Here is a 22,605-nt window from a genome sequence, read left to right on the forward strand (position 1 = left end):
TTGCCCCCTTTGTGAGTGCTGCCACTGCTCTCTCTGGTACCCACGCTGTCTGTTACGGAATGGAAAGCACAGCTTATGTCAACAGGACTGAGAGATGTTTTGGTTTGTTTTTTTTTCTTCCTTTTAACACCTAAATTTAGATCCCGCTCTGGTGACTGATGGCACCGACCTCTCGCACAGGGGCTGGGGCGAGGGGCAGCACTGGGGCCAGCAGCACCCAGCGGGGCTCGACAGTGGAGGAGAAAGCCCTTTTTGTTATACAGTGTTTATTAAGTAGATTCAGTCTTATATATGATATACAGATTCAAAAGAAAAAAAAAAAAGGATTCCACATACTTATGAAATCAGTGCATTTAGCAAGTAATACCATGGAGATAACAGCTCGATTAACAGCTCATTGGTCTTTGTTAAGTGAGGGGACAGGGAGTTGGCCTGTGCTAATCATTCCACAAACAGAACAGAATTAAGTTGCATCACATATATAATAGACACACATTCTAAGAATTAAAATATTAAGCCACATTTACTGGAAAAATCCACAGTATATAACACAAATAACTCTTATCAAGCTCGTTGAGGAGGAAGTGCTCATCTGCTTAAGAGCCACATGAAGTTGCATAGGTGCCTATCTGCAAAAATATCATTTCCAAAGGAATCAATTGATTAAGCAATAAAGTGTCACCTTAAAAGCTGGATTAAGTGCCATACGCTTTCTATCTGAGCCCTCGGGAAAGCACCAGCTTCCCAAAGAGCCTCTTCTGCCTCGTTGGGAGCCTCCCGCGGGACTGCGCTCCCACCCTCCAGCCCGAGCCAGCGGCCGGCTCAGGTGAGCTCACCCCCTTCCCTCAGGTATTCCAAATTCTGCTCAGGAGTGTTTTCCCCTTGCTCCCTCCACTGCTTCCCTACATCATTTGGACCTACAGGCAGTGCCATCCTCCCACCCATGCGGGAGGAGGAGGAGGAGGAGGCAGCAGCACTGCCCAGATCTGGTGCTTCAGAGCTCCGGATCAGCTCCCGATTGAACTGCAGCTGATCCGTACAACTACTGGGGGGGGGAAAAAAATACAATAGCTTGTGCAAAACCCAAAATTGCTTAAAGGGTGTCTGGGTTTGGTGGGGTGTCCCTCGGGGCGGGCGCGTGTCGGTGGGTGGGTGAGGCTGTGGCTGGGTTAAGCAGACGAACTGGGTGAGGGGCAGCTTCCTCTTCAACAGCAGGTCTGGCAGAACACACGGGGTCGGGAGTTCTGTACATGTAAACAGTACACTTTCACTGAGTCCAAAATTAGGAGCAAAAATACAAAGGTTCACATTGGTCTTAGGTAGATACAGGCGAAGAACTGAGCTGTGCAGCTCCGAAACAACCGAACAAAAGTTTCTAAAGCACCACTAAATTATATAAAAATCAGACCATGGACGGATTGTAGTTGGTGTCTGGTGAAATACTATGCTACCTTGTAAAAAGTTTTACAAAAAATTACAAATCAAAAGTATATTAACCCTCTGAGTTCAAAGCAGCATTTTTTTTCATGAACTGGTACTAAATCCGACGGCCGCTCCGGGAGGGAAGTGGCCCTTGGGATCGGGGAGGTACAAGTTATGTCTGCTCACAACCCCGGGAACGCTCTCCCATAGAGAAACAGCGTCATGGGAACCGCACATCCAGGGCAGGATGGGTATGTTGAAATAAAATAAAATTAAAAAAAAAAAAAAAATCTCTTTTTTCGACCAGTGATCAGCTTTTCTTAACCAAACCCAAGACCATCCAGACCATTTGCCAACCCAGCATTCCCCTTCCACCTCTCAGATATCTGGAAAGCCGGTGTATTCTGCTCCTGCTCGTTCCTTCTTGTTGAGAACCCGGACTAGCAATTCCTGACCCCGTCCTGCCCAGTGAGAGTGCAGGAATGTGGCTGTGAACAGTCCTGGAGCACAGGGAGCCACGGTGGAGCACGGAGCAGCTGCAGAGCACGGAGATGTCTGTGGAGCTCATGCTGAAGGAACCAGAACGCTGTGGCTCACAAAAAAAAAAGAAAAAAAAAAGAAAAAAAAAATATCCCTGACAGAAATTCGGAGTCAATCCCATTTGTTTCATAACTTGTCCCAGATGTGGCTGGCTGTCACCAGGGCTTTGGGAATCTGAGTCTGTACCATTCAGCTGAAGGTTATGAACATCAGGTGCTGGGACAAGGTGGTGTTGGACACCCTCCTTCACGACGCAGCCTTGGTGTCCTCTACAGCAGTTTGACCGCGTGTGAGAGCTCCTGAACTTCCACATGTGCCGAGACAGGTTCAGAGGTGATCAGGAATGACTCGGATAAATAAAACTTAACCCAGCTGTGGCTGTTGGTGGTCTGTCCATGTGCCCCCGGGTTACCTTTCAGTACAAACTGATGGCAAACTTATGGCTAAAGGTTCCTCTGCCTCTGCCGAGGAGGGAGGCACCGGCGTGGGTGGGAGACCGTGGAGAGGGAGAATCCCGGGACAGCGATTGTCTCTGCCTCTCCTGCCTGAACAGTAGGACTTTCACAAATGGCTGTGGTTACAGGTTTTGTCAAAGGTTTGTTACTTCATGGTATTCACACAAAAATAAATATTTACATAAATTCCAAGTATGGGAGGATGCAGTGGACAAACCAAGCAGGCTTGTGAAGTGCTGGGGAAAGAGTTAAGTCTGAGCCCTGGCTAGGGGCTGGCATCCCCGGGGCCCCTCCCGGTGCTCTGCTGCTGCGGGCAGGAGGGGACGGATGTGGCCATGATGCTCCTGGTTCCAGCATCAGCTCAGGTCTAAGAGCCACCACCTCATCTCTGCACTGACCCCTCAGCTGCACCCCATGGCCAGGGGCTGGGTCCCTTTTCTCCAAATGCTACGGAAAGTTTAGTTTGGGGAAAACAGTCAATGCAATGGTTGATCCCTTCTGCTGCAGGGCCAAGCACACCTGGCCTCAGGAGCCAGCAGGTTTTTCTGTTCTGAAACTAAGAGCAGGGTAAAGTTTTGCTTCTCTTCCAGTGTGTGGAGTATCATGGGGTACAGAGGGTACAGGGGAACTGACCAGGCCTGCTCCTGGCAGGACCAGTGGCTGCTCAAGCCTGTGCCACCAGCGTTGGCCCTTGGAGCAGCAGCCCCCGGCCGCTGGCTCCGAGTGGCCAGAAAATAAGATAAAAGCTGGCTCCAAACTGGGACAGTTTCTACCTACAAAACAGCTTTACACTTATCGAATTTCTATCTCACGGTGTGGACTCCAGCCAAGTGGGGGGACTGCAGGGGGCGGGGAGCAGCGGGACCCCCGCCGGTCTCTGCACAGCTCCAGAGCACGTTGCATTGCTGGGCTGGGCTCAGCACCCCTGGCCGGAGCGAGGTCCCTGGGTTAGCAGCACTGGCAGTAGGTATTGCACTGAGCAAAACGAAGTGCATCGTAGGGGGGAGGGTGGAAACAGGGCAGAATGGTCATCGGACTACGGTTCTTCCACACTTTGGGAACTGTGGGCTTGTTCCAGGACTGTGAGCAGGGAGGGGGAAGGATCCTGGGCCCCGGAGAGGACTTTGTCAGTTCTGCTGCTCAATGCTGCCCGTCTCTCCCACAGGAGTGGGCGGTCACCACTCCAGCTCACCTTTGGGGTGACCCCGGGGCTGCCCTGCCTCACACCCCTGCAGGGCCCGGGCAGTTCATCTCCCGCCGCTGCCCGGGGCTGGCTGCGGACGGAGCAGAGCGGAGCGCACGGCCGGGCGCAGCACAACCCCAGCCGGAGGTTCCAGCCTCCTCGGCACGATCCCCGTGTCTGCGACACTCACCGGCCCCCAGGACCGGCACGGCCAGTCCTGGAAGAAGCCCACAATGGAGTGTGAGGTAGAGTACGGATGGTGACCGCCAGACAGTGTTTCTCAGGTATCTCCTTCCTTCTTTCCTTCTCTTATCTGCAATGACTTTAATGAGTGCGAGATGTCCTTCCAGCCGGAGGTCTGCTGAGCTTGCCGAGTCTCTGCGGGAGGTTCAGACCTCACTGCTGCTATGGGACCCCTTAGAACAAAGGCCTAAGCAGGAATGCTTGCACTGCTGTTCAGCTCCCACCTACGCTCACTGGAGGCTGAGCAGCCTCGATGTCAAGGGCTGGATGGCAAACTTGCTCCCTGTGGGACAAGGGTTCACCAGAGAAACAGGCAGAGCTGCCTGGAAATTAGTAGTGTAGTGATATGGAATGTGTTATTTCACAGGAATAAATTCCTTCTGATCAGACAGACAAAAAAACTGGCAATCTGTACAAACTCAAAAGAATCCATTTTCAGAAAAATAAATTACTAAGGGGAGAGGAGGGTCCATTTCTCAATAAATATGTGATTCAGCTCACCTAAGACTTGGAAATTATCTGGGGATGAGAATCTAACATTTGGGTCCACAAAGGTTATTCTAAATACATCTGCAGCCCCAAACCTCCCCAGGCTCCCTTCTGCCCTTCAAAGTCCCACATCCTTCCAAGCTGCAGGGTTGGCTTCTGGTCAGCCAGAGGCACGGGTGTTGGTACGGTTCCAAAATGTGTCCTTGTGCCTGAAGTCCCAGGTGCTTGGAGTGTAAAAGAAAACAGGTCTTTTGGATCCCACCTTCTAAAACTACATGTGCCTGCCATGTGGCAGGAGGACGATGGTGGTCCTGAGCAGGACACCGCCGGGAGCCTCTCTCTAGCAGGTATAAATTGTCTTCTCGCCCGAGGAGCGATGCAGACACGGGGAGTCAGTTCTGCTGTAAAATGAGGTTTTCCAGTTCGTCTGCAGAGCGGAGCAGGAATGCCGCCGACTCCCGGTATCCGGCGATGAGCTGCCGCACGGCGCTGATCTCCGTGGGGCTGAGCTGGGCTGCCTGCATGCCCCGGCTGGTGCTGTTGGAGGGGGCTGTGCTGGAGGCACCACCTTTCATGCTGAGATCGGTTGGACCTGCCAAGGAAAAGTGAGAAGCTCAGGCACAGCAGCCTTGTCCATGCTCATCCTGTTGTGATTCCAGACCTGTGCACCACTTAAAAGGTCTCCACAGTGCCCAGATAATGTGAGGAGCTCCCACTTCCACAGACACCAGAGCAGCCAGTCACTGCTTCTGCAACAGGAATACAGTTCCAGAAGAGCCCACAGAGATGCTCAAAGGGATGGAGCCCCTCTACTATGGAGACAGGCTGAGGGAATTGAGGCTGTTCAGCCTGGAGAAGAGAAGGCTCCGGGGAGACTTTAGAGCCCCTTCCAGTGCCTGAAGGGGCTCCAAGAGAGCTGGAGAGAGACTTTGGACCAGGGCATAGAGTGACAGGACAAGAGGCAACAGCTTCAACCTCACAGAGGGCAGGCTTAGATGGGATATTGGAAAGAAACTGCTCCCTGTGAGGGTGGTGAGGCCCCGGCATGGGCTGCCCAGAAAAGCTGTGGCTGCCCCATCCCTGTAAGTGTTCAAGGCCAGGTTGGACAGAGCTGGGAGCAATCTGGTCTAGTGGAAAGTGTCCCTGCCTGTGGCAGGGGGTTGGAACGAGGTCAACTTCAAGGTCCCTTCCAACCCAAACAATTCTATGATTGTGTAAAGAAGTCTCAGAGCCAACATGACAAAAATCCCATCCTGCAGCCTGGCCCACAGCTCTGTGAAGGGAGGGTCTGCTGGAAGCTAAGCCAGCTCCTGAGGGCACCTGCCCACTAAAATCACCTCCCAGGTTCTGGTTTTCCCTCTGCCCATGGGGAGTAACATCCCACATGAGAAGCCAAACAAGGTGCAAGAACCACACAATCAACTAGAAATGAGGAGAGAAGAGCCAGGAGATGTACTAGAGATGAGATACCAGTCAGGGAGAGGTGGCTGGAGAGGCTGCAGCCTGGAGAGAAAGAGAGGACACACTGAACTAATCCCTGGGCTGTGAGCTGAAGTGCTGCAGGAGGATGGGGCAGTTGGTGATGCTAGAGAAAGGCTTTGGGACAGCTGAGCTCATGCTGGGTGGCCTGACGCTGCCATGGGACACCAGGGACACTGAGCACGGCCAGGCACTGCTCCTGTTTGCAAACCAGGATGGGAGAGCTCAGCTGCCCCCAAGTCCAGGTGGGTGCCACTGGTGATGGTGGCAGGGAGGGGAGCTCATCACCCTGGGCGGAATGGAAAGCATCCAAGCAAAGCAACTCTGGAGCTGCAGGAGGAGCCATGCCAGCTCCATGCCAGAAGAACCAGAGCTTCAAAGTGGGGGAGGAGGAGGAGGAAAAGGAGGAGGAGAAGAAGGAGGAGGCTCTCATGCGAAAGCAATTTCACTGGACAGAAAAGGCAGCAGTAAACTGAGCCTGAGCCCGTTTCCCAGCTCACCAAGGGGGAAGGAGCTGGGAGCAGGGATGTGGGCTTGAGCAAGAATTGCCTGAGGTGGGGGATGGAGGCTGAAGACACTTCTGGGCAGCAAAGCCCTGCAGGCCTCTGCTCAGAGGAGGAAGGTGCAGCTCCTTGCAGAGTGCTCTTCCCTCCAAAGGACTGGGCAAGATCTTGGGAAAAAGAGAACTGCAAAACAGGTTTAAAAATCCACTAGAGAGAAAGAAGGTGAGGTGCTGCTGGGTGCTGCACCTGGGGTCTGTTTGCTCCTCCAGGGGCTGCTCAGGGACCTTCCTGCAGGTTCACTGTCTCACATGGAGGAGCCAAAGGAGGGTGCCTGGCAGTGGGGGGCAGGGTGTCTGTGCTGCTCTGGGGAGGAACCATTGCTGTGAGGATTAGGTCTCAGCAGCTGGAGGCCGGGACGGGATCTTTATTCAGGGTTAAGAAGCATTAGGAAGGGATGATAAGAGTTAATCCCAGACAGGCATCTCTCAGGCCTCCGGAAATCACATCCTTCCAAATCCTGCCTCCCGTCGGGGTGGGCTGGGGCAGAAGCCCAGAGCGCACCAGGACAGGCGATGGCAACCCGGAGATTGCGGAAGGACTTGACAAGAACTGGCAAGGGATCCAGCCCCTCCTGCCTCCACTGCTGCAAGGCAGAGCCAGAGGGGACACTTGGTCTCATCCCATACCTCTTGCCCCAGATGCGGGTGAGTCACCAGGTACCTCCGAGCCTTCCTGTGTGCCCTGATCAGGCTCAGGACACTGCTTTGTTCACTTGCTCCTAACCTCAAGCCCTGCCTATGCTCTCTTTCAGCCTTCCCGCCCTGCAGCATCAGACCTGTTTTCCCAACTGTTCCCAGGCAGTCTCTAGCCCCTCAGAGCCCTCCTGAGCTGTGGCAGGACCCAGCTGTGCCCCCTGCCCCGTCCCAGTCCCTGAGAGCGGAACGGCTCATACCAGCAGGAGATCAGGGCAGCGATAGGCACCCGCCCCTGTTAATAATTAACAGAGAATCTGGTACAGATTCTCCTTTTTTTTAAGTGACACTCCTTCCCTCCACCAGTGCCACCCAAACCGTCCTTCCAAGTGCAGTTCAACAATTAACCACCTGCTGATGAGGAGAGCTGAGCTGCCAGGCAGAGGCCTCTGTCAGCCAAGTGGAAAAAAGGGGATTTTGGAGCAGCTTTGTACCGTGGTGGGAGAGGTACTGCCATGACTGGGCTCTTTGGGAGCTGTGGAGCAGCCCCTGCCTCTGCTCCAGTGACCAGCTCAGCCCCACAGCAGTGGCAGGGTGGACTCCCCGTGCCCCCAGCACAGCCACTCACCGTTACTGTGGTTGCCTGTCTGGAGGGAAGCGGGAGGCTGCAGGCTGCCCCCCAGGGACCCGTAGCCACGGTAGCTATAGTTCAGGCTTCCATTGATGTAGACTGGGTCTTGGGAGTAAGATGAAGCTGGCAGTGAGTAGGAGGAGTGGGTGATGGCTGTGGAGTCTCTGGAGTGCTGCTTGTCTAGCGCGATTGGTTCGTCCTGCACAGAAGAAACACAGACTTACTCCAGCGAGGAGTCTGGCTCTCCTCTGCAGCCAGTGGGATGGATGCTGCAGAGATGCCCAGTCTCCTGTGGCTACAGTGTGGCCAGCCCATACTACCATTTCCATCCCTGCTGGCCTGAGTCTCAGGACACACCACGGGGCTCTGTTCTGCAGCCCCTCTGACTCATAGAAAGACTTTTGAAAATGCATTTCTAAATTGCTCAGAAACACCTATCTTTTCCCCCACCCCTCTGCAGGACACTGCTGGTTCCATCCCTTGCCCCCCTCCAACTGCCAGCACTGTACCTGGGAGGTCTGGTAGATCTCCAGCCGCATCCTCTTGGCTGCTTTCCGCGTTTCACTCTCGCAGGCGGCGGCCAGGATGTTCTCTGCCATGGCTGAGGTCAGGTGAGGTGGTGTAGGCCTGGTCTACAGGGGCACAAGCAGAGAGGATGCTCAGGGATGTGCTGCCCCGGGCACAGGGATAAGGGGCAGGGCACTGGGGGGGACACTCACCATCTCCATCCCGTTCTTCTTCATGCGGCGGCAGGACTTGAGGTAAGTGCGGATGCGCTTGCGCGCTCGCTCCTGGAACTCAGGGAACTGCCGGCTGCAGGACTCGATGATGGCTTGGATCTTCTCCTTGGGCTGCTTGGAGATGGGAACCATCCGGTCTAGGTTCTCGTCCACAAAAAGGCGCACGAACATCTGCAAAGGAGAAGACAGGTGGTGGGAACCCCACGACAGGCCACAGGTGGGCCACCCTCCCCATGGAGCTCTCCTTACATTGAAGGCCTTTAGCCTCTCGGGGTCCATTCCCTCCGAGTCATTGATTTTATCGTTGTCTTCATGGTCATCGTGGTCATCGTCATCTTCGTCGGCCGTGGGGGCCCTGCCGACAGTCAGGTCCTCGGGGCAGCCGCTCACCTCTGTCTTGATGGAGTCGTAGCTGCCAGAGCTGTATGGAGGGGACTGAGAGGAAACAGGGGTTACCACCGGCACCTCTCACCTCACGCACCTGCCCTTTCTCCTCATCTCACTGCATCTGTCCCCTCTCCTGAATGCCTCCTGCACCTGAGGAGATGAACCCATGGCCTGGCTCCTCTGAGCATCACCTCCTGCCTGCTTGGGGCAGGGGGTGACATGGTGGCCTCAGAAAGCCTGTGACAGCCTGATGGCCCAATGGCAGCTCTGGCTAGTGGGGCCGTGGCTCTGCCTTATCCTGTGGGAAACACTGCCTGACCCAGCAGGGATGGGCTCCTCCTCAGGAGGATGGTCAGGGGTTAAGTGAGCTCACTGCAGCGCCCAGCTTTGGGGCAGGTGGGGTGTGGGGGAAGTCCCTGGCTCTCCTGGACCATCCCAGGCCATACCTCTGCCGTGGTCTTCACCGCGTACTTGACCCTGCTGCGCAGCCCGTCGGCACTGCAGCTGTCAGACTGGTAGGAAGGGGTGACGTGGGCAGGCGTGAGCTTGTCGCAGAGGTTGATGGGCTGGTCATCGGCGGAGGCAGTGAAGTCCATGGGGGCTGCGGTGCCATTGCCATTCATTTCGGGGAAGGCGCTGTCGCCCTGCGTGCTGCTGGAGGTGGAGGGGTTCAGGGTGGAGGAGCCATTCCCGCTGCAGCTCTCTGACGAGGAGTCATCTGAAGTAAGGATGCATGGTCACCCCTGTGGCACTCTACGACCACCTTTCTGAGGCTGCTCTGGGCTCACTTGGCAACTCAACTGAGTTGCCACTGGGAGCCAGGCTGGCACTGCTGGACTTTGGGCCCTGGGATGCAGCAGATGGAAGTACAGACACTGCTGTCCATGGCTGCAAGGCCATTGTCACAGGGATCCACTCCCTCATCCCTCAAAGCACAGCAGGTGTTGCCGTGCCCCATGCCCGAGCCACCCATCCCACTGCAGGTGACAGTCCCCGCACCTCCGCCCTCGGCCACAGTGCCTGGGCTTGAATAAGAACTTTGGAATTTGGTCCTTTTCGGTTTCTGTTTGCATTGCAGGGAGGAGAAAGGGGCACTGCCTCTCCCTGCCAGCTCCCCTGCCGTCCTCCTGGCCCAGTTTGGAGCTGGGTGCGGTGGGAAATGATGAGTTCCAGCACTGGTGGCTCAGGGACATGCAGCTCCGCAGAATGCTGAGGCATGGGGATGACACATGAGGGAAAACCCTGAATCCATGGTGCCTGGAAGAAGCATTAGGAGCTCTGCTCACAGCTGGCACACCACCCAGCAAGACATCTCCTTGGCACGCTGCTGCAGGGAGGGGACAGAGTCTGCACGATGTCCTTCCTGTCTTACTCAAAGCCCAAGTGACCTACACCCTACATGGACACTCCTGTTCCCAGTTTCCACACCGAGATGGCCCCAGAGCCATCCCCACAGCACATACGTGGCCTTGCCCCACCACACAAACAGGTCAGGGCCCTGGCAATGACGGTGCCACGCACACCCAGGGCACAGATCTCGGTTGCATTCACGCCTCAGCACCATCCCCTTGCCTGCTCCCACCATGGCAGCTCCCAAAGAACAGCCCAGCAGCGGCAGCGAGCCCGGCACTGGCTGCACCCACCCTGCCTGCACCTGGCCAGGGAGCCCAGCCCTGGGGCCAGGCACGACATTTCAAACTGCTCAGCCTGTTCTCTTCCCTCCCCCTCGCCGCAGTAAATCCTTTATTTCATTAGGTGCCTCCGCGAGAGGGAAAGGGCGAAGCACGTGGGAGCTGCTTCCTGCGCCAGCGTGCGCCGGGCGGTGAACAAAGAAGCTGTCGGCAGCGACAAGCAGATGGCCGTCCCCGCGCCCAGCCCGGCCACCGCGGGACAATGGGCCGGGGCTGTGGGGCGGCCGCAGCCCCGCGCCGATGGCTCCTGGCACATGGGCGCCAGGTCCAAAGGTGTGCGCGCACAGGGCGGCGGGACGGTGCCCGGTTGCTGCCACCCACCCTCTCCTCCTCCTCCCCCTGCCAGCACCTGCGGGAAACTTTCCTGCGAGGCTGGGCGAGTGCTGCGGTGACCCTGCGGCAGCCCAGGACTTTGTATCCCTTAAAATAAACACACTTGAGGACACTCGGGCATCCAAGCCGACTGTGGGGCCGGCCGGGGCTGCCGCCGCGTGTCCCCAGCCGCCCCGCCACGGGCGCCAGCGCTCGCTGCCCAGCCTCACGCCTGCGCCAAAGCGGCTCCTGGCCCCAGGAGCCCCTAAATTAAAAGTTCCCCACTGGAGCTCCCCGCTCAGCAGAGTTCCCTCCCCCTCCTTTCCCTTGCGCTGATCCACTTATTCGTCTGAGCGATGACCAGAGCTGACCTAATCCCCGGGGTGGTGTTTATGTGCCGGGTGCTCCGGGCCGGTGGCAGGCGTCACCCTCCCCACCACGGGGCTGGCTCCTGGCAAAAGCCCTTGGTCCCAACTATGTGCCAGGGAGTGCGGGGCTCCAGAGGGGCTCAGCAGGCAGCACTTATCCAAGGGCACCCTCCAAGCCACCTCCCCAAAATGAGATCTGGTCTCCTGTCCCAGTGTTGCAATGGTGGGGCTGCAGTGGGCAGCTGCATCCCAGACCATGTCCACCAGCTCCTGCTGCATCTGGAGGGGCAAGATGTTGGGGACACCGCCTTCTCTTGCCCCCACACCCCTCCTGTCCCAGGGCACTGGTCTAGTGCTGAGCCCTCCAGTGTTTTGCTGTCCCTTGGCGCGGGTGCCGGAGCAATGCTGGCTTGGCTGTGGCCTCAGCAGGAGCGGGCAGGTGGCAGGGGGCACAGAGGCCTCCCTGCCCAGGATGGCGGCCGTCCCTCCCCCAGCTCTGTTCTCTGCGCCAGGGGAGATGGGGCTCCCAGAGGGAGGCTCCAGTCTCATCCAGCGATGCCTCTCAGAAGGATTAAGGAGAATTATTCCCGTGCGCGGAGGCACGAGCTGCAGGCCAGGCCCCACCATCAGCCCAGGCACAGCCACAGCAACAGCGCAGGGCCAATCGGCGCCGTGACCAGGACGATGGTGGGGACCTCCTCCCTCGGCTCCTCGGCTGTTCCTGGTGTGGCCGCGTGCACCAGCAGGCCTGGGGGCTCACCACAGCACAAAACACCTGCCAGGCAAGGGCAGCAAGAGAGGCATCACCTGGGAGAAGAATGTGCAGGTGCCCTGAGCATCCCCAGCTTGTCCTGAACATCCCCAAACCTGCCCTGGGCATCCCCAACCTCCTCTGAGCACCCCTGCAGAGATGAGAGCATCCTCAACCTGCTCTGAGCATCCTCCATCTATCCTGGACATCCCCAATCTACCTTAAGTACCCCCACTCCAACCTGGGCATCCCACTCTACCTTTGCCCATCTACCTCCAGGCTCCTCACAGCCCCCAACTCTGGCCCCCCATCCCTGTAGGCAGTGACAGTCCTGCACTGACTGCTGACACCAGGTAGGATCCTGGGGGTGATGCTTGGACCGCCCTGATTTCTCCATGTCTCAGGTTTTCTTTTGTGTCGCACAAAACACACGCAGCAGCAGCTGCACTTCAGGTTTCCACCCGATGCTGCTGCATTTACGAACCCTAGGTTTGCTACAGGCAAAAAATATTGCAAACAAAGAGGATGATGTCTCTAGGAACCTGCCAGGTGGATAAGAAAATTAAATGGTAATCTAAAATCAGTGACCAGCACCTACTAGAAGAACCATTTAGTTTATACCAAGGATGGATGTACGTAAATAATGAGGTTTTTAAACCCATGAACTACAGATGTTTTCTTATTTCTGTATTTTTACACGTCATGCTCTCCCAGAAGCTCTGTGCATGAAGTGGTGTTAATCACAGCATTGTGAACAGAGAAATGGCCACAAATTCAGATTGGTGAGTCCTTTTGGGTCTGAGCAGGAATGGCCTCAGCCAGCTTGAAAATGCAGATGAGCTCAGGAGGGAGCTGCAGTCTCCTTGTTGGGATGGATGGGACAGGGACGAGGATAGGGATGGGGATGGTGCTGCTCCCCAAGCAGCTTCACTGGTGTATCTCCAGTCCACAGCCATTCCCGAGAGGAGCTGGGGCACCCCACAGCAAAGCAGGACCTGAGGGAGAGTGAGCAGGAGAACTCCCACCTTGGGTGCTGGGACCAGGTTTAGGCTCCTGGATTGCTTTGGCAGCTGTGTCAGGACTCTGAGCAGTGGTGGGGCTGTGATAACCACACTCCATTTCAGGTAAAACCCACCAAGCTCTGGAGCTTGGAGAGGTTTTCCACATCTCCCAGGGAGCCCAAAGCACATGTCAGGAGCAGGGCTCCAGCAGCAGCAGGCGAGCAAGGCCAGGCTGTGCAGCCATGAATATATTCATTATCAACCAGCACGAGCCTGGTGAGCTCCCTGCTCGCGGCTGGAGCTTGGCTGCACGAGGAGCCCCTCTAATGAGCATAATTGGGAGCCCCCCTGCTCCACCCCCGTGCCCTAATTGAAGCAGATGGAACTGCAAAAACAATGTCACTTCTAACCGGTTTGATCTTTCGGTTGGAAAACGGGACTATTTCGTTCTCCTGTTTAATCCCCTCGAGCCGGGCCTCCATGGGCTGGATGGAGGTGGAGCAGACCCTGGCACCATGCAAGAGAGGCTGGTGAGGCTGGAGAGCCCAACAGAGGCTGCTGGCCCTGAGGTCCATGGCGTGCTGCCCTCTTTGGCCCCTCTATAGAGGCCAGACCATGCCAAGACACATGGTGAGGCTGGAGAAGTGGATCTGGGGGACCAGCCTCGTGCCTCTGCTGCAGCCCCAGCATCTCCCCGGCATCAGCCCAGGAGAGCAAGAAGCAAAATGGCTTCTTGGGCTGTGGTGCTGGGGGAGGAGGGGATCAGTCACTTATTAAATGAATTAATCAGGGCTCAGTGTTTTCATTTTGAAGAGGCTGCTGGATTATCCTTGATTTCTGTGGCACTGGATTTGAGGAGATCAGGAGGGGAAGGGGTGATTTCCAACACCTGCTCCCCGGGAGATTTTATGGCGGGGAAGTGGTTGGGTTTAACGTCTCCGCCGGCGCAGGCCACCGTACTGCTCTCCAGAGCAGAGTTAAAGATGAATGGGGCAAATTGTTCCTCCTCCTGTCACATCTCCAGAGCGGAGACAAAACCTCTTTTGACTCAGGAAACAATGAGCTTATGTAAGAGCCAGCGGCCCACGGAAACCTCGCCACAGCCCCGCACCATGCAGTGGGCCAGGGTCCGGCCAGCTCTGCCCACATCCCACTGCTGTGGCACCCCTGGCCGGCTTTGGGGTGGCCCTCCCTCACCTACTGCCCACCTGCCTGTGCAGCTGTGGATGTCACAGCCATGCCAGGTCCCACCAGTGACCCTTGATGCCCCCATGGGCTATCATGGATCCACCAGCCATGGCCCTGCCTGCTTTGCCTCCATGGGCAATGGCAGCTGTTCTGCCACACCTGAGTCTCCCTGTGGCTCCCGGGTGGGTCTGTCCCATTTCCAACCTGCCATGGCACCGGAACAGGATGGAGCTGCACACCCAGCCTGGGAGTGGCTGTCAGGAGGGCACAGAGCATCCCACCGCCGCCCGCCTGGAACAACAGCCAGGAAGATGAAAAGTGCCATAAATTATTCACTCACAAAAGAGACGAGAAGGGGGAAGAAGGGGAGGAGGAAAGCCTGTGAGGAAGGGATACTTAATACAAATTAGAGAGACTGAGTGGGAACGGGGGCCCCGTGGGGGGGGCCACTGCTGGGTGTTAGTGCCACACTCATTAGGGGCAAGTGACAGGCACTGCAGGGCTCCCACACCCACGACCGGATGGTGAGTGGCAGGAGAGGCCCTGGCCCCACACGGCTCACGAAGTCAGAGCACGGAGCCCATTTTCTCCAGGTCCTGCCCAGCGTTTGACTCCAAGATGCATAAGAAAGAAAAAAGCAACGTGGCTGAGGGCCGCAGTGCACGGGGGGCTGGCCAGGTTCCAGTTAAGACGCTCTATTTCCTGTCTTCCTTCGCTAACGCAAACCTCGTTATGTCCCAGACAAAGTGTCCACCCTCCACACTCCCTCCCTGGGTCCCTGCCTCGACCAGAGCCCTTGATGAGCCAGACATCTGGCACGGCCGGACACAATGCGCGTCTGCAGGGAGAGCTTGGCCGGACAAGGCAGTGCTGTGCGGCCGCCTCCCTGTCCCTTGCCATGAAAGGTGCCCCCCGGTGCCGTCTCCCCCCGGCTCCACTGCCCAGCCCGAGGGAGCAGCTCCCTGTGGCACCGGGATCTCACCACGCCGGCCTCGTGCCGGACATTTTCCCATGCACCAAAGCTTGTCAGCTCCTGCTGCACAGAGCAGCCTTGTCACAAACATTCTCTGTCCCTCAGTTTTCCCTTCTCCTCCCAACCACTGTCCCTTCCCTCCCACTGTCGCTCCTCCAGCCACCTCGCAGCTCAAGGAATGCTTGATCCAGGAGCTGGCCCTTGCTCACATTGAGGAAGGAGGTGGCACAGATCAAGCCTCTCCTTGTGCCACTGCTGCTGGCAGCCACCCGGATCCTGCTGCAGGGAGAGGACATGCCATGGCCCCATGCTGCATGCTGCCTGGGCACTGCCTCTCCCCACGCCAAACAAAACGGGTTTGGTGGGTTTGGGCTGGATTCATGCTGAGCTGGTGCCTCCAGCACAGACACACCACCAGAGAGACCCTGCTGTGCACCTCAAATCCTTTAGGGACTGTCCCCAAGCACTGTGGGGCTCACCCCGCTGTCCCCATTCACCCTCTTGGTTGGGGGTACTCAGTTGGAGGAGGAAGGTAGAGGCACAGGTGCTGCTGGCTGTCCATAGTCTGGTGATCCTCTCTGCTCTAGATCAAGGAAGAGATCCCTTAAACTCTGCTCCGTGTGCCAGCAGGATGAACCAATTGACCCGGCAGTGCCTGCACCAGCCATGAGAGAGCTGGAGCCAAGCTCCAGGCTGGGAAAGCCACCACAGCCTTACAGTATCCCTGCTGCACTCCTCAGCCTGGCAGCAGGGAAGGACAACCTTCAAAGGACACCGAAAGGAGGGTGTTTATCACAGGCCAGGGCCTTTGCTCGGGAGGAGCAGATGTGCGCCTGGAAGAGGTGACAGGAATGGAGCCACCAGCCCAGACTGCTCAGGTGAGGCAGGGACATGTTTGTAGACTCCTGCTGTGGAGCCAGCATGGCATGGGGACACTCTGGGGAAACAGGAAATATATCCCCAAGGAAAATAAGATAAGGTCACGACCAGCTGTAGTAAGATGTGGTTGCTGGTCCTAGTCTTGTTTACAGCTCGGGCTTCAGGGAGCCAAAATCCAACACTGGTGCAAGAAGCCCTAAAAACCGTGGGGATTTTGCAGCTTGGGCTAAGCAGGTGTCTTAGGGCTCGCAGGCCACGTCCTGCACTAGCCAGCCATCCGACAGCTGCCCATGGTCTGCTGGGCTCCCCCTGCGGCTTACAAAGGGTGTTGGTGTTCACCTGGAGCCGGCTGAGGAAAACCCTGGGAGCTGTGTGACACCCAATGCTGTGAGGGCACAGCAAGGTGGGCACCACTGCCCCACAGTCAGGTGCCAGCTGTCAGAGGTGCAGCTGTGGAGTGGGACATCATGGCTGCCTTGGGGACAGAACCTGGCTTTTGGTCAACACTTGGCAAGAGGCTGCTTCTCTCTGCTGCACATTGTGGGCATCTCATCAAGTGCCAGCAGTGTGACCCAGAGCTGTGGGACAGGTGCCATAGCAGCAGAGAGACTGCTGTACTGGGGATGGCTCTGTGCTGTCCCTGACACCCCAGGGCAAAGTGTTCTGAGGAGTGACATGCCCTACAAGCCCCTGGGACAGCATCCGGAAATAATGCTTGCCTGCATGTCCTTGAGGCCCCTCCTTGTAGCACTCCTGAGGAATGTCCCCAGCATCCAGAAGCCTCCCCAGCCAGCTGCCTCAAGGGATGCCCCCGAGAAGTGTGTGCCTTCACAGTTAAGTAGGTTAAGAAAGTCCTTTCTCCAAGGTCTGGATTAGCCACTGCTGCTCCGGGCAGAACGGACTCAGCAGGGACGCTGCTAGTCAAGCTAGGACGGCACGTGGGGATCTCAGTGCAAGGGGATCAGTCCAACATGGTGTTATGGAGCAACCCTATGTCCCCCATACAGGGTAAGCACACCTTACACCCAGTTTTCCCTGCTCCTCAAAAGAGCTTGGGGAGCAGCAAGCCCTGCCTGTGGGCTGAGTGCTGCTCCTGGGCAGTGGAGCAGGATGTACAGCCAGGGACGAGGCGAGATGGATCCTACAGAGGCTCTTCTATATGACTTCAAGCACTTTGCCATGTCAAGCACTGAGGTTTGGTCTCTGACTCCTGCTTTACTTTTAAGGGCACTGCTCTCGCCAGCAAGTCACAGCAGGCCTGTGGTGGAACACCCCAGCACCCCTGTGACAGGATACCCTGCTCAACCCCACGCACCAGACCAAACCAGGAAGTTTGTTGTGCAGTGCTCGCCTGTGGAAGTGGACAGGCTCTGAAGATGGACAGAGTCCAGCTCAAACTCCCACAGCAACACAGTGCCAGGGTCTGGGACTTGCACTCAGCTGGGACTAGGCATGGGATGACTCCAGGAATGGTGACGGGCACAGAGAGTGGGACAGCGCAGCATTCAGGGTCCCTTTGCTCCCGATGTGTGCTGGCTCCCACAGATGTGTCCCTCCAGGATGTCCGGCACAATAGCTCCGCTTCAGCAGCAGTTTGTGTTGATTTTGCTGTTTCTTTGGGCAGCCAGCGGCTTCCTGCGGGCATGTATGCTGTGAGCAACATCCGACTGGGAAGGGATGTTGCCGGGAGCTTCACGTTTTCCGTGCTGGGGCCCGCAGGATGAGTAACAAAGGAAAATGGAAGGAGCGAGTGTGCAAGGTTCAGTGTCACTGCTCAGGGCTGGTTGGTGTGTCCTACATCCCACCGTGTGCCCCCTGGCCCAGCAGGAACCCCAGCTGTCCTGCCAGTGTCTGCTCTGTCTGTGACTCTCTGAAGTCTTTAGGTGTATTTTGCCCTCCCTGCAGTTCCAGGGCTGACACTGTTTGCAGCATGGCTCTACTGGGCCACAGTTTCTGGGCACCCAGGGCAGAGAAGGCATTGGCTTTCATCCCAGCTGCTTTTTAGGCCTCTGAAGACTTAGCAGGTACCTGTTTATTAAAGCATGGGATGACAATTCCCTGCTCTCCCACCTCTCTGGATTTCAAACCACTCTGCTCTATGCCATAGGAAGACACTTGCCACTCCCAGCCCTTGGAAAGATGTGGAGCTGGTGCTTTGGTCCTTTAAACAAGACTTTTTTAACAAGCGTGTCAGACGATACTGCTCTCCTACTAGGCAACTCTTCATTAAAACTTTATACTTTAGCAAGCCTTTCACTGAAGACACACTCCAAGCATCCCACCCGTCAGACAGCAGCAGGCAGGAGCAATTTAGTAACTCAAAAGGCTTTCCTGAAGGCAGAGAATATCCAGTCCTGAACAAGCTCCCAACTGAAGGATGTAGTGTGCAACCAGATCCCTCTGCAGCACCAGGATGCCAGGAGCTGAGTCCAGCCTGGCTGCAGGGGATGTGTGGGGCTCACTACAGCACTGGCTGGAGCTCTGCAGGACTCCTGCAGGGCACAGGGGACAAGTGAGCACAGGAGATTTGGACAAACTTCCAGCAGGGGAGTACTTGGACTGCCCCAGTGTGGGCACACTGTGTGGGCAGCTTGACCAGCTGGTCTCCAAGGAGGCTCCACAGCTCCTGTGGGTTGGTTACTCATATTTTTTGCACAGCCTTAACAAGCTTGTGTGACCCCAGAAAACACATTTGTTTCCAAAAAAAAAAAGAGCTTTCATAGGTTGAGAGAAGAGGAAACTGAAGAGTGGTCAACACTTTGATTGTGCTTGTTCCCTTCCCCACAGCAGCAATCTGCTTTTCCTCTCACAACATGCTCCTCTGCTCCATGCTCCTTCTCTGCTCCGTGCTCCTCTCCTTTAACCACCCACTGCCCTCCTGGGTTGCTCCACTGTCCTTCTTCCCTTCCCACTCTCGTGTATGCTCCAGTCCTGGGTGGGAGAATTGGTTTGGCAGAGGGACTGACATGAGGCAGCATTAGTCTGTATTTAGAGGTCTGATACAGATCATAGACATTCACCACAGGCACAAAACCTCTTCTCAGTCCCTAAAATGCTCCTGAAGTATGAAAGCCTGGTGAAAATCCCAATTCCTGGCTTTTTATGTATGGTCTCGTTTGTAACCCTGGGATTGGCTTGCTTATTTTTTTGACACCATCACTTCTGATCCACCAAAGTCTAGCTGGTTCAGCCGATGCTGATGGCAGGGACACCTGCATTCCTATGGGACTACTTCTTCCTTTTTTCTCATCACTGAACCTTACAGCAGAAATTAAAGGAGCCAAGAAGAGCCCCAAAGAGGACACCTGCTTCTGAAGGAAAACCACAGGGCATGAAAAATTGGAAGTGATTCCTAAGAGGGCGCAGAGAGAGAGGATTTAGATTTAGTGAGAACATCTTGATTTGCCTAAATACGTGAGTCCTTTATTAAATTACTGTCCTGTTGAATAATAGTGTTCAGCAAAGGGATCAAAACTGTGTCATTCTAGATTGGAAATGAGACTTGGGAATTCAGTGGTGAGAGGTAAGTCACAATCTTGAAATGCCCCGACGGGAGAATGGCAAAGTTCAGAGGATATAGAGAGACCTGGTGAGGCCGCAGGGATGAGAGGCTGGGCTTTTTGGCGTGGAGGCTGCAGCCTAGTCCCAAAGAGCCAAAAGCTTCTGATGGGAGCAGCTGTGTCATCACTAAAATGCCCTTCCTCCTGCCGTGACACAGCCCCCTGGGTCCCTGGGCAAGCAGAAGTGCCTGTGCCCATCCTGCCGCCGGGATGCGGTGCCGTGCAGGCAGGTTTCACATCCTCACCAAGGCTGCCTAGCTCTGGGGCTGGGGCTGGCTAGGGAAAACCTGCAGTTTCCCAAAACTGCAGATTTGCAATGGGAAGTGAAGTGCCACAATTCACTGGAATGAAGAGAGCAGTGTCCCTGCTGTCTCTACCATCCCTGCCACTGGCCACACAGCAGCTAAAAGCCATCCCAGGGAGACCTGCCAGCACAAAAGCCTTTTCTTTCCTCAGGGGTGGTTTTCCAGTCCCCTTTCTTAAAGCAGGACTGACCCAGCCTGAGCTGTCCCTCAATTCCTCTGCTCCCTTCCTGCACTGCCAGCAGCAGCCAGGCTGGGACAATGAAGGATTCAACCTTTTGAGCAAAAGACAGTAACAGTCCAACCACCAAATCCTCCCAAGCATCACAGCGACGAACTCTGACCTGAACTCGTACTTCTACCACTTATTTACTTGCTCTTTTATTTTAAACCTGCATGTTTCACAAGACGCAACACACCACCTCTCTTCACAAAACTCTTCCTCCCACCCAGCCCATGTGTGCTGCTTTCAGCCCTTCCAACCGCCTGCCCCGAGGGAGGAGACACCCACGTTCACCCCATACAACATCGTACAACATCGCTGTGGCTGCTGCAGATTATTCACAATTTCTTGCCCGGGGGATGCAAGACCTGTCAAAGGTGCAGCTTTCCCAGCACAGAAAACTGCAACTGTGCTGCAAAGCCTTGGCATCCTCCCTGTGTTCAGAACTAACAGTGCTCTCCTCATCACCTGGGAAGAGGACTTGGGGAACTAAGTCACCCCCTTACAAGGGGATTTAGTGAGCTCTTTCTGGAGGAGCTGGGAGACAGGTCCAGGCACAAGAACCATCAGCTCTGAGCTGGACAGGGCTCTGGCTGAGCAGGAGCCCAGAGGCTAAATGGGAAGGATTGGAAGCTGGCGCTGAGCTGATACGAAATCCATCCCACAGGTGGGACACCTGATCAGAAAGGACTGGTTAATGTTTAATAAGCCACAAAAACATCCTGTGGCAGAGGCGTGGGGCGCTTCCCTCCCGCCGGGGCACTCACCGTCCTCTTGGCCGTGCAGGTTCTGCGGGCTGCGCATGCTCTCGTCCTGGCTGGGGCTCAGGCTGGAGTTCAGGTGCTGGTCAGCTGAGATCCATGTGGAGTCGTTCATATCAAAGTCCTCGCTGCTCACCGACGTCTCATCCTGGAGGCAAGCAGGAAAGGGTTAACTCATGGAGCTACTTCCTTTCCTCCTTTCTCTGGCTTTAACATCTCCTTACAACACTCCTTCCTAAAAACAATTGGGTGGGCAGCTCCTGTTCCCCGCCCTGAGAAGCCTTGCTGGCCCCTTGGGCTTCCCAAGGCCACGGCAGCAGCCCTTCCTTGTGCAGGGCGAGGTGGCTGCCCCAGCGGGGACCAGGGATCTGCTTCCTGCCTGAAGACTTGCCTGAGCAATGGCACTGTCTCTAATTGAGGACAATTAGAAAGAGCTCACATCCTGTAGGAGCGGATGGCTGAGCCCTGGAGTTTACCCTTTAATCTCCATCCACCCCAGCGCGCTCCTGGCGAGGCAGCAGAGTGGGGGAGCTGAGGACAGGCAAGAAACAGCTCCATAAAACAATTCAGACTTTTCTGAGATCAAATCATCTCCTACAAGAGGAATCACCAGAGGACTGGCAGCAGCAGGAGCAGCTTCTGGGGTATACCTGGACACAAGTATGGATCCCCAAAGACCTGCACTGCCTGATGCTGCAGAGGAGGCTCCTCCAGACCTCCAGACATCTCCAGAGGGATATTGCTTCTGTAACCTGATCAAAAATGACAATGCACACCTTGGGAAGGGGCTAGGGGAGTGAGGTCCCCAGTGAGGCAAGGACACCCTCATGCCAGGGACCCCAGCCAGCTGCCTGCTCCTCAGCGATGGCATAGATGACATTCCTCTCTCCCACTTGTGCAGCTGAAAGGACATTTTCTCTTTCCCTCTCTCCCTTCTCACTAACCTTTACAGTACTTCGAGACACAGCCCTTGGATCGCTTCCAGCGCCGGAAAGGTCAGCCACAGGATTTCAAAACCATCATCATAAAGGCAGCACTGAGATCCTGAATGAGAGGAGGGGCTGCGGGACCTCCCCAGGCTGAACTCTCCCAACGCAAAGCTTGGGAGGAAGCAGATACGTGTTCCCGTATGGACACGGTCCTGCTGGTGATCCCTTTATCTGCCTTCCTCTCCCTGCTCCCTCCCAAAGCCAGGGGCACAGGCAGCCCTGGGGTGCAGGGGAACACTGAAAATGTTTCCAGAATCACTTTCAACTCTGCTTTCCTTTGATTGAAACATTTCAAAGGCTTGTAAACCTCTCCGCTCTTATTTTTTTTTCCCTCCCCCTGGTCCTGAGATAAAATACAATTCCTGTTCCCCTTCCATGTTAGCAGTAATTGGCAGCACCCCTCCAACCTATGCCTGCGCCTCATAAAAATGGCCCTGTCTGGCTGCCGCTGGCTGATAGTTTTTATTGTGAACAAACAAATGTCTTTAAAGACAGGTTTGTGCTTTTCCTCCCAGCTCTTCGTCCCTGCAGACACATCTGCTGGCTCATGGCTCGCGCCGCCCCCAGCCCGCTCCCTCCATGTGCCTCCCGGGGAGTTTCCTGGAATTTACAGCTTGTGAAACCCTGCACGCACCAAGGGACAGACTGATGGACAGACAGACAGGGCTCAGCAGCCCAATGCACGCCCCCCATGGGGGACACCCTGACCTCAGACCTGCCAGGTGTCCCCGTGCAGCCCTCCTGTGCCCAGGTGAAGCTGAGGAGGAGGAGGGCAGAAGGCAGGGACAGGCAGTGTCCCTAGCTCAGCACAGCTCTGCCACCACACCAGCCAAAAAGCAATCC

The 22,605-nt window shown here is 55.9% G+C and overlaps 1 protein-coding gene across 1 annotated transcript in view; it reads right to left on the bottom strand.

The window, feature by feature from the left end:
* Nucleotides 1-249: 249 nt before the first annotated feature.
* The window catches only part of NOL4L (nucleolar protein 4 like), a 63,243-nt gene continuing 40,887 nt past the window's right edge, over nt 250-22,605 (bottom strand). Inside the window, exons 5-11 of the mRNA XM_085079593.1 lie at nt 20,780-20,921; nt 9,211-9,482; nt 8,627-8,812; nt 8,357-8,548; nt 8,147-8,269; nt 7,635-7,836; nt 250-4,924 (exon numbers count right to left, since the gene is read on the bottom strand). Of these exons, the coding sequence (XP_084935719.1) occupies nt 4,725-4,924; nt 7,635-7,836; nt 8,147-8,269; nt 8,357-8,548; nt 8,627-8,812; nt 9,211-9,482; nt 20,780-20,921 (1,317 nt within the window). The 3' untranslated portion in view covers nt 250-4,724. The remainder of the gene's footprint in view (nt 4,925-7,634; nt 7,837-8,146; nt 8,270-8,356; nt 8,549-8,626; nt 8,813-9,210; nt 9,483-20,779; nt 20,922-22,605) is intronic.

This window comes from Lichenostomus cassidix, chromosome 20 (genome assembly GCF_008360975.1).
Source record: "Lichenostomus cassidix isolate B80296 chromosome 20, HeHo_3.0, whole genome shotgun sequence".
Classification (NCBI taxonomy): domain Eukaryota; kingdom Metazoa; phylum Chordata; class Aves; order Passeriformes; family Meliphagidae; genus Lichenostomus; species Lichenostomus cassidix.